This window comes from Sorex fumeus, unplaced genomic scaffold (assembly GCF_029834395.1).
Source record: "Sorex fumeus unplaced genomic scaffold, SorFum_2.1 ptg000039l, whole genome shotgun sequence".
Lineage (NCBI taxonomy): Eukaryota > Metazoa > Chordata > Mammalia > Eulipotyphla > Soricidae > Sorex > Sorex fumeus.
In genome coordinates, this window is record NW_026606096.1 from 34,025,252 (window position 1) to 34,043,729 (window position 18,478).

General features: G+C 43.4%; 1 protein-coding gene across 1 annotated transcript in view; it reads right to left on the reverse strand.

The window, feature by feature from the left end:
- The window catches only part of HHIP (hedgehog interacting protein), an 85,725-nt gene extending 67,770 nt beyond the window's left edge, over positions 1–17,955 (reverse strand). Inside the window, exons 1-4 of the mRNA XM_056119083.1 lie at positions 17,489–17,955; positions 11,531–11,723; positions 4,439–4,595; positions 3,401–3,602 (exon numbers count right to left, since the gene is read on the reverse strand). Coding sequence (XP_055975058.1) covers positions 3,401–3,602; positions 4,439–4,595; positions 11,531–11,723; positions 17,489–17,770 — 834 coding nt within the window. The 5' untranslated portion in view covers positions 17,771–17,955. The remainder of the gene's footprint in view (positions 1–3,400; positions 3,603–4,438; positions 4,596–11,530; positions 11,724–17,488) is intronic.
- Positions 17,956–18,478: the final 523 nt, after the last annotated feature.

Below are 18,478 nucleotides of genomic sequence, written 5' to 3' on the forward strand. Positions count from 1 at the left end.
GATGTTTAAAAACAAGATATTGCATTTTTAGCTTCAGTTGGGACCCATTTAGAAAAGAATAATTCAGGTTTCCTGAATGATGGCCGTTTGCTGCAGTTATAGGAATTAGAGCCAGTCGGAGTTTAAAAAGAGATTCACCGTGTCCAGTTTCATGCCACAAAAAAGGCCAGTCCCTTACCACGACTATTAATTCTTAACTGAAAATTAGCAGAAAAGGAATTCCAGATCCCTCAGTGCCAACACTAGATTTTTTAGAAATGCTTATAATCAGGAATTCCTCTTTATGTTTCTCTTAGCATACTCATACAGGCCATTAATTGCTGCGTGGGGTGTCTGCACTGTGTTGGCTTCCATTTACACGTATGACATTTGGGTTTAGTATACATTATTAATCAGCCATGGGAGACATCCAACCAGTACCTTAGTTAGCTGAAAAAAGCTTTCTGCCCTCTCTTCAGATATTCAAATGGAAAGACTAGAAGTGATATACATAATTATTTATGATCTCCCTATTTGCATTATTCATGCAAGATGATCCTTAATAAACAGACAATGCCCTGAACACCCTCACTAGTCAAGAAGCCTGAAAAAAAAAAGACTATGAAATGTTTTCATTTCAGAAATCTGAAGAAGTCTGAAAAACATCAATAATAGGATCAGGTCATGGATGTGTGGACATCTGCCTCCTCTTAGCAACAGACGCCACTTTTGTCTTCCAGGTGGTGACCTGTGACACATTCCATGGAAACTTGGCTAGAGGCCATGGTAGCAGTGGTAAGAGTGTGGTCCAGGTACTCTACTCAGTCCACACGCAATGACCCATGTGAAGGATCCAATCTCACTAACATCTAGGGCTGAGGACTAAAGGAAGCACATGGCAAGTTTTTACTATAGGCCAAAGGCTGTGAACACTGAGGGTTTGACTCCAGACCCCAGAACTCTTCTACAAAAGAAAGGCCAATGAGAGTTCTGGAAAATTCCTTCCTGCAGGCCAGCAGAACCCACACCCTGCCGACCAATAGCATGGTCTATCACAACAGACCTGGGACTTTTTTTAATGAACAGAATACAATGTCTCAGAGAAGATAAACTTTCATTCAGACTGCCCAAGAATGGACATAAAGAAAAACTGATTGCTACGTGGGGTGTCTTGTTCTGCTCTCTGAAATGACCCCAATTCAAAGGAAGACATTCTCCAGGCACTAAAATTAGCAATGAAACAACAACAACAAAAACTCATGTCTCCATTTCTTAGCCATCTATACACCTTCATCTTATGTGTGTCCTTTTAATACCAACATTTTAACTCAAAACATGTTTGAAATATCATTGAAAGTAATTTCAGAGGAAATTCGCAATGTTAAATATGACCTATGTCCTTCATCATTAATATTTTTTCTATGAATGACTATGAAGGAAAGCATTCATGAGTAGATTAAACAATACATCCAAAATGGTAAATGACATAATTTACAATGGTAAAAAGTTAACACTGAAACCATGTTAAATGTCTCATAAGAAATGGAATACACACCCAAAGAGAAAAGAGAAAATAAAGTCTTACAAAAATGTTAAAAACCTAGGAACAAGCTTATGACACTACTTAAGTGAAAAAGAAAACTAAAAAATGTATATATGGTTTGATTTCAATTTTACTTTAAAGCTGCTAAGGAATAAAAGCTATAAGAAAATGTGTTCTTGTGTTTCCACATTTATTAATCTTAAATCTCATTACCTTTGGAGTCAGAAAGAAAATCCTTAATTTTAATATAAAAACATTTTAATATATAAAATGCTGAGAGTAATAATGCTAACTGATGAATTTGTAGGTCACGCTTTTTCAAATATGTTCCCTAAACTCTGCTAAGCAAGCATGCTTTGCTTTTCCAGTAAGAACAATATATAACTTGCAAGTTATGCATCCTGTGAGGTTTCACCAGCACTGAGTTATCAGAATGAAATAATGAATTAATCCAGTGTTTGTTGGGGACCACAGACAGCACCAGAGATTAAACCAGGATCAGTTGTACAAAACGCAGGGGCCTTGCTACTTTGCTCTCACTGGTTCAGAATATGTTTATTAAAATATGAAGTGAAAAACACTTCTGCTTCATTTTAGAAGAATTTTAACAATTTCTTTGAATTATAATAAAAATTGTATTAGGAGAAAATTATAGTTGTTGACCTACACCATTTTTTTCCAAATGATCTGTGTGTGGGTGCCAAATTCCTTTCCTTTAGAAAAGTCCTGAAAAGTCCTTCATTAATGTAACATGTTCTGGTGATACTGTCACAATCAGAACATGAACTTGGGTCTGGGTGGTCCCACACCTTATCATTCTCTGGGTTCTAAATTATTGCATCCCAGGGGGCTGAAACAATAGGACAATGGGTCAATGGGTAGGGTGCTTGCCTTGCATGCAGCCAACCCAGATTTGATCCCTATATAGTTGTGAAAATTTATCTGGGAGCGATCTGTCTCTGACTTATTTCTTCTGCTTTGATATTTTTTCCATTATTATTACTATAGTTTACTAGGTTACATACAGTTTTTTACTAGGTTACATACAGTTTTTTACTAGGTTACATACAGTTAATATGTATAATTTTGATGTACACAAGGAAGAGAGCTAGGAAACATTTCTATATGCATGGAAGAGTATCAACCCGTCTTCAATTTCTTTTCAGTTAAGGGAAAACAATAACTGGTTCTTCCCAACTCATACTGTTGCTTTGTTTTATTCTAGAAAACCCACGAGCTGTTCAATGTGCCTGAATTATAAATGCCTCAGTTTGCCCAGCACAACTCATGACCTTGCTCCTGTGAAATAAAGCTGAATGTTTTATTTACATACCTGTTAGATTGTTTAACAAGATCATTCAAATTGGGAAAAAAGTGAAAAACAAAGCAAGAGATGCACTTATATTGCATAAAAAGGATTAGCTGCAGATATCAGAACTCAACTTACCTTAGAAACATTGGATAAGATAAGGCACATTCTAAGGAGTTTTTTAAACGACTGAATCAAAAAACAAAGCAGTAAGAGAATGATTTGCAATTGCCAAAACAACCAAAAGTCTGTTTCTACCAGCAGATGCTAATATACAATTCTAAATAGTACTCCTATTAAGAACATTCCTTATAAAATGAAGTATTATGATAATATGTCATTTACATATGGCAAAGCATGTCAAATATATAGGCATGACTGCACTCAGAGTCACCAAATAACATGAAAAGTTTTACGATCTTGTTCCCGTTTGGCTGCCAAAATGATTCTTGTCTCCTTACATTCTCCTCAAATATTCTTTTATTACAAAGAAATCGTTTCAGTGAGGGTAACATGAAAACAGAAGTAACATAGGCAGAGCAAAGATAAAGAAAATGTAAAAAGCCAACCTTTATTCCACTCTGCACAAGTTTGTGAATGTCCAAATAAGGCTCCTTGAAAATTTCTCCTTCGGGGCTAAGAATCTTCACGTAACCTTCCTTTTCCAGAATGAAGAGCCGCTGGGAGCCATCCCCACTGTGGAGGGCACCAACTGGCTGACGAAGTCCACTCACCACCTCCTGAAGACAGAAGCAGTTGTGTTTGTGCTTTCTAAACAAATGAAAGAAAGCCAGTGAGCTTCCCTGAAAATGAAGAAGAGAAGGATGCCCTATGCATCCCATTTCAAGGTGATTATTTTCTTCTAGGAATCAATAACTAGCCCTTAGTCAATCCCAGATCACAATACAATTCTCTGAACCTCTTGGCATGGAAGTCAACAAAACTGACTTCATTCAGAAAACCGAAGAATCCAAATGCAAATGCATTTTGAAATGTTCTAACTCTCATCTGCCCTTTTTCCAACATTAAAATGAGCTTTACTCACAATCATTAATCCTGATGGAAAGCCACTCAGGGAGAAAGTTCTAAGATGTGCTATGACTCTAATTTGATAATAATAATTGTGCTGACTCTTTCCAGGGCAGTGTAAAGTGAAGAGCAATTGTAAAATTTAACTTTCAAGCTATATTCATAAAATTCTCATGAATCATAGAGAAGCCACGCTCATAACAGAAGATTAGTAATCTAAGCATTTAAAGCATTTAGGATAATGTGATTTTTTTCTTTTTGGGTCACACCTGGCGATGCTCAAGAGTTACTCCTGGTTCTGGACTCAGGAATCACTCCTGGCAGTGCTCGGGGGGACCATATGAGATGCTGGGAATCGAACCCAGGTTGGCCGTGTGCAAGGCAAATGCCTATCCACTGTGCTATCACTCCAGCCCCAGGATAATGTGATTTTAAAGAAACAAACTACCACAAAGCACTTGAAGGACAGAGCCACCTTAGATATAACCACAAACAGTTCATTCAATGTCAAAGCCACAAAGTGGTCAGTTGGCTTTACATATTTTTTTAAAGGTTAGAGAGCATTTATCTTTATGAACCTGCTAATCTCTTCCACTTTGTCATATTCTTCCATCTGGTCCAAGTAGTTAGACGCTGGTCCTCTGATTTGCTTCCTTGGAAAATCTGGAAAGCATAACCCACCATCTTTTCTTGCATAGTAAAAGCAAAACTCATCAGCAGTTGTTTGAAGGAAACCTTTAAAATTAAAAATAAAAATGTAGAAAGATTCATTAGAAATACTTAGTGTAACAGTAAAAATACCAAACTTGAAAGATAAGGCATGAGAAACAAATGCTTAGAAATTATAGAAATATTCTAGGAAATGAAACAGGTAAAAATACGTGGAAAGGAATACAAGTTGTTTGGTTTGGGATTTCCATGTGTTTTTAGGCAGAATTTAATAAATTACATTAAGAGTTAAATAATAATGAAGATATTTCTTTTTTTTTCTTTTTGGTTTTGGGCCAAACCAGGTAAGGCTCAGGGGTCACTCCTGGTTTTCACACTCAGGAATAGCGCCCAGTGGTATATGGGATGCCAAGGACCAAACCTGGGTCAGCCATGTGCAAGGCGAGTGCCCTGCCCACTGCACTATCACTCTGGCCCCAACCTAAATAAAATTTTAAAGTATAAAATACTTGTATCTTTTCTCAACCATAATAGTTGATACACTCACCACACCTCACTGAGAAAAAAAAGTTACACTAGCCAAAACAAAAGAGCAAGTTAGACTCACTTAAAGGAAAACAGAAGAAAAGTTTTATTTTCTTTAGACAAAGGGAATTTTAATCAAATGAAAGAGCATGATTTGACTCTAAGAAAGAGGACTTTTTGACAAATAGAAATTTTGACATTGCGATTTCAACTTGGGTTATTAGTTAGAACGTAATGTTGTTGATGGTGGTCGGGGGAAGCGTGCATTAGTAAAATTCGTTTGCTTTAAGTATGTAGATGATTTCTGCTCTCCAAAAATGGCCCCTGTATGATACCCCCAATGCCTGCCTCTGGTCTCACAACTTTTAACTGGGTTCAACATTTTTGGTCCTGATCAGGTAAGCTGTTACCTGACAAACCATGGAAACTGTACCTCGATCAGTTCATAAGTACTTGGTAGCTTTGCCAAGAGATCCAAATGGTTCAGACTTGACCTATATTGCCATCAAACTTTGGGGGGAAATGTATCACACCGACATTTCTGTACCAGATTTTTCAAGGCAATGTCATACCAGTCTCTGGCGGAACTTGCCTTTCAAGGAGGCAAGTGAGAGTGAGTATCTTGGAGCTGGGCAAGGCAAGGTGGCATGCAAGCCAGGAAGGATGCTTCCTGGACAGCCCAAAGGAGACTCTGAAAAATGTCAGGGATTAGAAGTCGAAGGGTTGGGGGGTGGGAGGGGAGGAGGACTGAGGCCGCAGCCCTATTTCTGCATCTTCTACAATCCTCTGTCTGCAAAAGAGACCTCTGGCCTCCATTTTCCATGGTTCAGGGGACTGCTAAAAAGTACCTAGACGTGTGAAACAAGTTGGTTTGAGGTTAAAAAGCAGAAATGCTGCTAAATTAAACTTTTCACACTTTTTTGGCTGAGATTTCTCAGGAGAATATATATAAATATATACGTACCTAAATTTCTCTATTTACCCCCGAGGCAGCACGCTCTCTGCTAATATGCATTCAACAAGGTTGCCCTACTACGCTTCTATTTATAACTGAATGTGCAAATGAGAAATTTTGCTTCAATATGATGTGTGCCTGGGGCGGAGAGGGATGGGTGAGGTGGGGCTGGTGGGGAAGGGGGTGTCACAAACACATTTTAAAGGGCAATTCAGAAAACATTGAGAGGGTTTATTTTTTTTTTCTTCCAAAAAAGTAATCACTATTCCAGCATTGCAGTCTGCAAACCAATCCCATCTTAATAGGAAATTAATGAACAATACTCGTGGCTGATTCCATTTTGTGAAGGGTTGTATGCGCTGGGGGCAAACACGAGGAAATGGGAAATCATTTTCAAATGGAACATCTGAAGGCTAATGAGGACAGACTCCTGAACCCTGTGACTCCAGAGGTACGAGACTCTGCTAGCTTTAAAATTATACCTTGTGGGGCCAGAGAGAGAGAGAGATTGGTAAGTGAGGTTCTTGCCTTGACTGCAGCCAGCCCATGTTGGCGCCTCCCAGCACCACATGTGATTCCCAGTGTTCTACCAGGAGTGATCCCTGAGCACAGAGCCAGGAGTGAGCCCTGTGCACCTCTGGATAAGGCCCTCAAATCAACCACACAAAAACCAGAGCAGTGATAACACAGGCATTAAAGCACATGCATGCAGCCAACCTGACTTGAATTCCCAGCAGCCCATTGTGCCCTAAACATTGTGTGATGAAGTTCTTTCTGCAGGTCCCTGAGAACCTCTGGGATATCCTTGGAGGCTCTGAGCATCACTGGGGCAGCCCTGGGAGCCCCTAGCCTCACAGAACGAGTAGGTCTGCATCCTCAAGTCTTCTACTGGACCACCAGTCTGGCTGGCGGAGAGGGCCGGGATGTAACCTCCAACTTCCTGAATAGTACCTTGGAGGCTCCAAATTATTTTTAAAATACTCAATCTGTAACAACTTACATCTAGCTTAAAAAATAAAATTAAGACTCCTGTGGACTGAATTATCTGTTCAGAAGTAGCTCACAGGACTTTCACACAAGATTAGGGATGTGTCTCAGCAGTGTGAGACCGTGAGTTCTACCCCAACACTGCAAAAATTCAAAAGAAAGCCCGCAAACAAATACTTTTATGAATAGTCTGCACTAGAAGGGTCCAGTTTTGTGAACAATGATGACCAAGATTGTCTTTTTTTTTCCCTAAGAGCTAAGGAATCTCAGATTCAGGCCACCTTCCCAAAGGCAGCCTTCCTTCTGCTAGGGAGAAGCCCCCGGAAGGGCCTCACACCTTCAGGATCATCATGCTAAATCAAATCTCAAGCATGACAGAAAGAAGGCAGCTTCGTTGGCTTATTATTTCTTTTTAAAGTCTCCTGAGGATCTCTCCATGACTTGGAAATTGGCCTCACATGCTGGGGGGTCAAAGGTAGGTGGGATAGAGAAGGGACCATTAAGTGAATGATGCTTGGAGGGCTCGCTCGGGATGGGAGATACGTGCTGAAAGTAGACTACAGACCAAACAGGATGGCCACTTAGTAACTGTATTGCAAACCAGAACACCCAAAATGGGAGAGAGAGTAAAAGGGAATGTGCCTGCCAGGGTCGCAAGCATGGGTGGGGGGGGGGGAGGGTTGGCGGGTGGAATACTGGGAGCATCGGTGGTGGAGAATGGGCACTGGTAGAAGAATGGGTACTCGATCATTATATGACTGAAATGTAATCACAAAAGTTTGTAAGTCTGTAACTGTATCTCATGGTGATTCATTAAAAAATATATTTAAAGAAAAGAAATAAAAAGCTAAAATATAAAAAAATTAAAAAAAGAAAGCAAAATATTCCTGGAAATTCATCCAGCATCCTGGGTGTGTAACTATTTTGCATTCTCAGCCCAATCCTACCATTCCACAAAGTGCCCTATAAAATACTCGTATGCAAACACATCTTCTCTGTGGAGCAGTCCAAGCTCTAAGCGATCCCCAAGCCAGTCTACAAATGGAAGCGCACCTGTCCTCATTAGCAGCACGGAAAGGAAAAAAAAGAAATAAGGAAGAGAGTGAGTGAGCCGGGGGGCGGGGGGCGGGGGAGGGGCTCTGGGTAGCAATTTCTAGCCGAGGGAGCAGACTTTGTGCGTTCAGCCCCATTGCCCGCTCTCCTGGTGTCTAATCAGACACATGTGTAAGATAGAGAGCGGGTCAGGGGGGGCCACGGACTAGAGAAACTCTGTGGAACCAAACCCTTGACCTTGGCCTCATTACCAATGGGATTAAACCAATTGAACTAATTGTATGCAGACATTTCACACTACAATAACCTAGAGCTGAGGAGAGGCTGGTGGCCGAGGGAGAAAAATTATTATGCCAAAGACATGCCAGTGTTCACACAGGGCACAGCAGCGACTCCATCAGCACCCTCAAGGCCAAAACAAGTAGAGGCTGACGGTGTTGGGTCGGGGTGGGCCGTTTTTCTTTTTAATGTGATTTGGGTCTTGGAGAAATTTCTAACACTTACCTCCTGAAGTAAACTCATAATGAGTGTGGATCATGAGTAGTGACACTCCTGTGCCTTTGTTATATTGCTGCTTAATATCTCACCTAGAGGCAAATAAGCCTGTCATGAACATTTCGGAGTTGCGAGTGGCTGGCAAGTTAGACTATCATTCAGGTGTACATTAATCTGAAAGGACAGTTGGCTTATATGTTTTGTTCTTTGCCTCCTGGGTAACTTGGGGGTGGGACAGGTGGCAACGAGAGGTCCTGGGAATTATCTTCTACTTTCAACCATTCCAGCATTTTCCAGCACTTTCCAGCAAGAGACACCCACAGGAAGGCTTTCCTCTTGGTTTTTTTGGTTTGTTTGGGATGTGGGGAGTTGGATCCACCATACTTGGCAGTGCTCAGGACTTACGGGATCTGTTTGCAGGGATCACTACTGGTGGGGCCCAGGGAACCATATGGGGTTCCTTGGATCAAACCCAGTCAGTCACATGCAAGGCAGGCTCCTGACCCGCTGATATAGCTGTCTGACCCTGCTGCATGTTTATGACGTGTAGAACGATGAGGACAGTCACAAGGATGGCCAAAATATATGAACCCGTTTCTAACTGTCAAAGAACTCAAAAAGCAATTGGCTTGGGGCTAGAGTGATAGCACAGCAGGTAGGGCATCTGCCTTGCGCAAGGCAGACCTGGCTTTGATTCCCAGCATCCCACAGGATCCATCGAAAACCACCAGGAGCAATTCCTGAGTGCATGAGCCAGGAGTAACAACTGTGCATCACCGGGTGTGACCCGTAAAGAAAAAAAAAAAGCAACTGCTTTTCAAACTAACTTAGGAAGATCAGAGAAAAGCAAGCTGTGGCATTTAGTAGGCTGAAGGTGAATGCGCTACTGATTAATGCTGAGGGTTTCTGAAACATGAGAGTTCTGGAACTCTGCAGCACCTCCTTGTTGGGGGCAAAGGCAGAGAGGCCGGCTCCCATCTTATTCATCATACTTTAGAAGGTGGCCACCACTGGGCCAAGAATCCATCAGGCTAACAAACTGGATCACGTACATCACGGGAAGAGTGTTATTACAACTCACTTTGGGGATAAGTATTTAGCCCGACGATTAGCATCTGACTCCAGCCCTGCCCGGCACTCGGCTGTCCTGCCGCCCTGGAGTGGGGCTTTCATCTGGTCATCTTTCAAGGCAGCCTGGGTGGCCACCCAAAGCACTTGACATCTTGATGCACTTCAGCAGTTTTACATATATACAAACTTTGTAGAAAAATAAATTTGTCATTCGTCACCACCTATGTGGATCTGGGGAGCGAGGGGCTTGCATCTCAGTCCCTGAGCTGCTTGCTGGGTCCTCTCTCTCACAGGATATCATTTTGGGGGTGAGGGTGGAGTGGATTTGTTTGGGGTAGCTAAAATAACTTCAAATATAGAAAGACCCTCACAGTAGAGTCCTTAGAGCTTGTCAAGTTGTGTCTTTCTCAGGCAGATAGGGGTAGATCGAAAAGAGAAGTGAAGTGTTCCAATCACTTTCAACCTCAGTGGCCAAGGCAAGTCTTGAAGACTTGAGATTTGCTGCAAACCTGAATATCCCCAATCTGTTAATACTTCTCTCTGCAGCCCATGGAGGCAACTGTGACCTCTCACGCTTGGTTGCGGGGAATGTGCTAAAGAGAAGAAATAGTTGGCTTGAAGGAAAGCTTTTGAAACACAGCTGCAGTTGATAGAGACAATAATAATATTTTCCCATTGAACGGATTTCTATACATGTTATAGTACACCTAAGGAAGCAAGCGACCGACCCCAGTCAAAATGTTTGCTTAGGTTATTAAAGGAACTCCATAAAACACACACACACACACACACACACACACACACACACACAAAAGCTGCACTTTATTGGATCAGAAAAATGTACTTTGTGAAACATGTGGGTCAGTTAGAAAATTCTCCAAGGCATCTTTGGGTTCTCAGAGCTCTTGTCTTATCCTTAAATACCTTCAGTTTGACAAACTGTTAGCTTTGCTTAGTCTGTGTGTGACTTGGCCTAACTAAACAGAAACTGTCTTTTAAATTACTTTTTACCTTGATAGTGAGTCTTCCAAGAAAAGCAATACCAACTAAAGCCTACAAACTTGTGATGGGGAAATTACTCTATGGCCAAGAATATCTAAGGAATGATATGGTGATTGGGGGGAATTTTTCATACTGTCAATCTAAAAAATTCTCCATCCTTCTTGCTGTTTAGTGCTAAATTTGGGTTTTCTTTTATTGTCTGCTTTTTTGGTTTTGGGCCATGCCCAATGATACTCAGGGGTTATTCCTGGCTTGGCATTCAGGAATTACTCCTGGCAGTGCTTGGGGGAAAAAATCATGCGGGACCCCAGGGAATTGAATCTGGGTTGGCTGCATGAAAGGCAAACACCCTACTGGCTTGTCCTGTCTCTCCAGTCCCACAACTTGGGTTCCTTGTCCCTCAAATAGAGATTGAGTCTAGTTTCCTTCCTCTATTAGAGGGTTTTGAGAAGGTAATTAATCATAAAAGATGAAGATGCTGTATCCAGAGTATCCTTTCTGAGATTTCCAATCATACCTGATGTCACAAAATACCTTCAAATTCAGTATGGCCCATTTCTCTAACAGCTCAACTGTGCAGAAAGAGGAGACTATCAGAGACTGCTGATTTCTGATAATCAAGGCAGCACCAGAGAGAAATTTGTACAAATAATCCCAGATGTGTAAAGGTAATGTTTTACCCTTTTACCAAGCCACATGAAAACCTTTCAGCAAAACCAATAAACCATTCATTTGAGAGTTGGAGTGACAGAAACCCTGTTAGCAGCAACAGAGTTTACGCATTTGGACAGGTTATGGATAAGGTAAGGCAATTATTTGAAAAGGAAAGAGTCATTTTCAGTCAGGATTTTAACACAGGTATCATCAAAGGCTATTTTGAAATTTTCTTTAATTTAGGCAATTTTTTTTTTACCTGGAAGATGGCCACGGCAAGTGTAAAAGAACTCTTTGCAATAATCCTTACAGAGCAGGGGAAGTACTAAGTCTCGTTCCAGAACTTCCCTGTCAGGTGAGTGGAAGAGGCTCTGAGAATTGGGAGAGCAAAGCGCACATTTGATCTCCTCCAGTAACTTCCCACATTCCGTGCTGTTGGTGACAGACAGGATCTGAAGCATGAAAAAGAAACACGGTTCCTTTGAGCACATATGCAGTCAGTGGGATTGAGTTTGGGTCTGGGTCCCCATGTCCGAGAAGCAGAAAATGGTAATTTCGCAGTGGTCACAATAAAAGGATTTCCATGTCACCCATAGACAATGACTCAATGAATACACCTGAGGTATTTCTGGGGTATGGGTGCGCAGTCAGAAATCATACTACTTTTACGCAATCCATTTCTATGTCTTGCCGGTGTGAACATGAGACTCTTTAACTTTTGATCACTTGACTCTGCCATGCAAGGTATATATCGACTGATGGTTGATTTGCAATATTGCGGATTTTGTTTTCCAACTCTGTGTTAAGCTCCCCAATTTGAAAACTATGACTTTTATGTTTGCATCTTCAACAAAAATCATTTACACTTCTAAAACGCATACCATAAGAGTCTCAAAGATGTGATCCGAATCACGTTCGAGAATGCTCGATGAATTTTCAACCTACAAATTGCACAGATGATGTTCTTCTCGCGTGAAGAACAACTTTCCCTTTCCTATGCCATAAAAATGATACCTGAAGCCGAATCAAAGTGGTCTAAGACTTATTTTTATGATTCATTGCATCTGAGCCAGGAAAAACTTTCTAACTAGCTCTTCAGGTATACTCTCTGTATGAATAAACATGAGAGTTTAACAAAAGTGCTTTTGTAGCATAGTTAGTGAGTTTTAATGGAAAAGGTATGCTTTTATCATTCTTTGTATAGAATGATGCATTTTATTTCAATAAGGTTTATTTGGGAGTTACTGAATTATGAAGGTAATAATTTGGAGATAGAATTGGTCTTGGTGTAGAGAACCAATGTTAAAAAGTAGACCTTAGGCACTCCACTAATGCACATATAAGACAATTATTAGCATGTTTGAGCCATAAAATGTAGTGCCATCTAAATCAAGCACAGAATCCTCATATTAAAAAATACCTTTATAGTATTTTTATAGGAACAAATTTTGACCTTTTCTCAGTTCATGTGACCTTATTAATATTCAATTACTTCCCTTGAACTAGGAATTGAGATGAGCATTTTAAAACCTAAGTCTTATCAATGCAAACATATAATGCCCAATTAAGGCAAACTGTGTGAATTTATTCTTTTAAAGCTAGTGACATTCTAGGTAATGATAAAATTTGGATCTGATAAAGTAAAGCAACTCAGAAATAGGTGCATACAAGCATATTAAATTTTATCACACAGCAATTAAAACCTAATAAAAGTTATCTTACCTTTGGAAAAATACAGCATTTACACAAAAAACATGTGAATATATGCATATGTGCATATATACACACATCATTGTAACTGTCTACAATATTCAGAAAACCTATTCATCACGACAATGTCTGCATTTTGATTTGTATCAATTTATTGAAGTGCCTATGCTTAACTGGCCAAAAGATTCTCAAGGAAACATATACCAATAATGTTTTAAATGTCTTTTATTATCCATCCTCTGGCATCTGATGGATCTGGTCAACATTAATACTGTTCTTGTTTTCCTGACTGTTCCAGAGCAGTCCACCAAGAATAAAACAATTGTAGGATACGAAACCCACCTCTTCAGCAGGCTGGGAAACTGGAATGCAATTGCCTCTGGTTTTACAGGGAGTATCTGCATGCTTCCATTTTTTTCCCTTTTAAATAGCTGAAACAAAATGACCCCTCTATATTCTCTGCCAGCTGCTATCCAAGGAGAACTTGATTTTAGTGCCTAAGGAATTTTGTCTTTTACAATTCTTGGAATGTGTCCTGGCCACAAGATGGCTCATCAAAAGTTTCAAAACTAGGATTCAAAAACGATCTGAAATCAAGTATAGTATTATTTTTTTGTAAGGATGCATGCTGTTCCGGAGCGGCCGCACGGTAACATTTTGCTCTGTGTGAGGTCTGCAGGGTAAATACCTATTTGAAGATAGATAGAGCTATCATTCTGGCTTTGGTTTCAATGAACCAATAGTCTTCCTGAAGTCAATTAAACCGACTCAGCCCCAAGCTGCAATACTGCCTTAGACAGCTGGGTCCTGGCGTGTGCAGGCTGTACTTTCTTCTCTTGTGCCTCTATGTCTGTGCCTATGCAAACGCTTAACTTTACGTGTGACGATGCCATCAATCTCCAGAAGAAATTGAAGCTAATTTCCTGCTTTCAATTTTTACGCACAAGAACTTCCAACTACAGTGGTTTCAACACCAGACTTTAGAAATCAGGTGCAACTTCCACGCCTGGTTACAGCAGGCCTAGAAGTGATGGTTTGCTGACTAATTCACAATATCTAGCAGGTCATCCTTTAATCTTTTGCCACAAGCAAGAGAAGTCTGGAGAAGGTACACCCTAAGGGAGGAAGAACGGCCTACAACTAACTGTAGCTCTATCAGTCAATTTGTCATAAGCAAGGTGGCAGAGACCTTCTGCAACTCTTTTTATTTATCCAGAAACTAAACAGGATTAAAAAAAAAGGTACCCACAAGGGTTGTATGAGCTCACAACGAGAGAGAAATGCATGACAGTATATTAACAGGTTGCCTTAGGATCACTCAGTAACGCAAAAACAAAGTTATTTCTAAAAATTCGATGCCTACAAGGTTGATCAGCTGTTGGTAGAACACATGCTCTCCCGCTCTATGGCGCTGGATTATGTCATTAAAGAGTTCAGTTTCAATTTTAGGCTAATATGTAAATAGATCATTGTACTAAGGCAGCTGTTAAAGGGACCCCAGGATGAGTTATTTGTTTAGTTGGATGTGTGCAACAATAGCCTTTGTCCCTGGAAGAGCCAGAGCAAACAAATGATTGTAAAAGGACACACTTGAAAACAATTACTTTTCACCCATTCCTTGACAGATTTGGCTGTGAAACCACCCAAGGTAGAGAGAGGGCTTCTATTCCTCTGTTGGTCCAAGTTAAGTTTTAGAAATTCAGGCTGTTTCAGCAGACTTCTGATTCGATTTGGCTAATGGGAATTAGATCCTCTCAGTTAGTTGTATAGAAGTGTGGCAAAAATACTGCCCACATCCTAGAACTTCCGAAATGTTAGCCGTACCTATTCGTGAAGGTGGTCAGCAATTATAATCAACAAAATGATGCAAATAATGCCTCCAAATGAAAACCCAAATGCAGAATAATGACCATGGCTCAAGAACTGAACTCAACACTAGCTCATGAGTTTAAAGAAAATGTGGAAGTCTGGAGACTTAATTTAAATTGAGCATTTCAACAGCCTCAATATTCCTACCTAGTTTGCTATTATCTGTTTAGTCTCAGGAGTTTTGGAATGGGGGTGGGGGGGGCTACTCCAACAGTCTATGAAGTTCCAGAGGGGGCTTCCCTCCCCCACAGAAAAAAACTAAAAAAGTAAAGACCTTTTAAAATCAGTCACCGTCTTTCCTATACACACATCATGAGATAAGACCCCAACTTATAAGCCAGGAAGGTTGGGGGGTGGGGGGAAGAAACACTGAAATTTATTATAAAATAACATGTTCTAAAACCCATAAAAATATGAGAACTAACACACAGGTCAAGGATGCGAATACACAATTATGTCAAATCTCTGCTTTGAACAATTTGGGTATTGTTGGTTTCTAACCCACTTGTAATGGAACGGCTGGCTCTACTGCCCCAAGTTTAATTCAGACACGTTTTGCAAATGAGTAGGGGTTTGTTGGAGGTTGGAAAGGAATGCGGATAGCTAACGTGGCTGAGTGTTTCCTAAGGATTATTTCTCAAAAAAAAAAATTATATAACTTCTCTTAAGGCTTCTAACTCCCAGCCACCTCTCCCGCCACCCGCAGTCTATTTAGTTAAGAACAAACTTCTCATTCCTCAGGCTCCCGGAAGAGTTCAGTATTGCAAACGTCTGCATAGGACTGGTAAACTCCTAGTTTGCATCGCACACAGAAGACTCAGTGACAAAAAATTTCTAAACCTCGCTGGTTCTCGTTCTCTCTCTCTCTCTCTCTCTCTCTCTCTCTCTCTCTCTCTGGGTCCCGGTTCTTGGTGGAAGGAGTGGGGGCGGGGGGGGCGGTGGTCCCGGTATAACCCTGGCGAGGAGGTGAACGTAGCTCTTCGGTAATGTAATTCAATTATAGCACGGGAGCTTAATGACATTGTTTGGAATAAAATGCTGGAATATCTGTTCTCTGAATCTCAGGCTACTGCCGCATATGGTAAGAATAAAGAGCGGCGCAGCTGAAAACCTGCACCAAGACAGTTCTCACTCATCTGGGAATCGAGGGAGTTGGACAAATGCTCCCTCAAAAGGCATGAACATTTGGACAGAGCTGGGGACTGAAAGAGAATGATGTTCTCTAGTTTCACCCATTAGTGAACCAACTAACAAGCACAATGGTGTTGTTGTTATTCTTTTGCCATAAGCAACAGGACTCCGTGTGTGGGCAGCAGTTTAGTGCGGAGGAGGATAAGTCGACCCCTTTTTGTCCTATTGATTTTTTCCTATTTGCATGACTTGAGCAAATTAAATGATGCAATATGGCTTTTTGTTACAAAACAAAGTGAGAGATACCACCCAGACACATATGTTGATTCGTAGGAGCTGTTTACATGAGAATAGAGGGAAATCTACCGTGAACTGAGCATAAAAATTAGATTCAGCCTGGGTATTTTTTTTATTATGCCTGGGCCAGCAAGACTGAAGCACAAGTTTTCCAAGAGTCTCAGACCTTGACAACTGCAGTGTTGTAACAGAGGAATTCTTAATTAAACCTAAAACGGAGAAGGGGGCGGGCGGGCGGGGGAGGGGGGGGGAGCAAAGACACCTGATTGTTTATTTCACGTGCAAGGATTGTTAATGACCTGAACCCCCAGTCTTTGCCGGGACTGGAGGAGACAGCGTGCCTTGGTATATCCCCCGGCAAGAAAGATGTTGCAAACTCCCAAATTCAACACGTCCTTCCATTCAACCAACACTTTTCGTAGCAGTTTAGACGCGCACAAGGAAGAAGTAAATGTCATTAGCCCTAAAGCCAGTTTCTAGAAAAGTTCTTCCTAGACAACTAAGTACGCTCGAAACCCTGGCTGCAGAAGGTTACAAAATATCTCGGAGACCGAGAACCAGCGCAGTTTGCACGGAGAAATAACGTCCCAGCAAAATCCGTCGCCGGTTTGGGGGGGGGGGGTTTCTAAACCCGAGTAGCGGGAGTCCCTTTGCTCTGGTAAACGACTGTAACGCAAGACACCCCCGCTGTCGGCCCCCCACGGGGCTGGGGCTCATAAACCAAGCAAGCTTCAACATCCTTTACAGCTCAACCCTCTCCCGGAGCAAGCACGTGGAGCACCCGGCTCCGATCTTTTTTCACCCTAGAAAAACAAACCGGAAACCACAGCCACCTTAATTTACAGTTTCACCGCGGCCAGCGCCCGCTGCGATCCCACACCCGCCGCGAGTCGCGATGCAAATTTTCGGATCTGTGCCCGGGGCCGGGACCGGGGGCCGCTGGTACCACCCGGGCATCCATCCCTTCTTCTCCAGCACAGGCAGCTTTGCACATCGGTGCACTCCACTCCCAACCCCACCCCCGGGACCCCCATCACCCGAAAATCACGCCGGTCCTGGCGCCAAATTAGCAATAGAAAAAAAAATAATAATGAAAGAAAGAAAAAGAAAGGGGAAAAAAAAAGTTACTCCAGTTTTCACCCGGCTCGGGGCACCCCCGGCGCGCGCACGCATGCGGCCGCGGGCCACCCCCCACCCGGCGAGCTCCTACCTGCTGCTGATCCTGGCGGCCCAGCCCCGGGCTGTCACTCCGCGGGCAGCAGGACAGTCGCGGGTAGAAGCCCCCGCACAGCACCTCCCCTCCGCTCAGCACCTCCAGCTGGGACAGGAGCCGCCGGTCTCGCCTCTTCAGGCGCCTCGGGGGGTTCCCGTTCAGGCACCTTCTCCTCCGCGCCGCGCTCGCCTCGCCTCGCTCCCCAAACTTAGCATCTCCCTCGAAGAAGCCCAGCGCCACGGCCAGCAGCAGCAGCTTGAAGGACAGCATCTTCAGCATCGTCGTCCGGGAAGGCTGGCTCGGGGCTCCCGGGGGTTGCGGGCCGGGGCTGGGGGTTCACTTGGTCGGGGCTAGGGTGGGGGGAAGCTCGGGGCGCAACCCCGGCGGGACCCTCGGGGACGCAGAGGGGGAGGCGTTGGCGGCGGCGCCGAGCTGGGGAGCGCTGCAAGTTTGCAGCCGCGGCCGGGCGTGGGCTCCGGTGCTTTCGGGGTGGTGGTGGGGGGGGGGGGGGAGGGAAGTCCGGGGCGGGGGACAGGACTGGCGTGGGGGGCTGGGGACACTGTCTGCAGCGGGGCCCGTGTCAGTGGGCTGCGGGGCGCGCGCGGCGGTGGCCGCGGGGAGGTGAGCGGAGTTGGAAGCGGACGAGCGAGCGAGGAAGCAGAGGCGCGGCCGGGCCCGGAGGACGCCCTGGCGGTGGCGCGGGGCTGGCTTAGGTGACACGGTAGCCGGACCCGGAGCGGCGGCGGCGGCGGCGGCGGCGGTGCTCGGGAGGATGCTGAGGTCTCCTCTGCCGGCGGCTGCAGCTTCTCACCCAGCCTCTCATGTTTCGCTCCCTCTTTTCTTCTTCTTTTTAACCAGCGCGCGGGGAGGTGCTGCCACCGCGCGCCCCTTGACGTCACCGCGGCTCCCGCGCCCCCGCCCGGCCTGGGGGGAGGGGAGGGGGCGGCTCCGGGGCGAGCGCGGCCCGGCCCCCCCCCTACCCCCCCA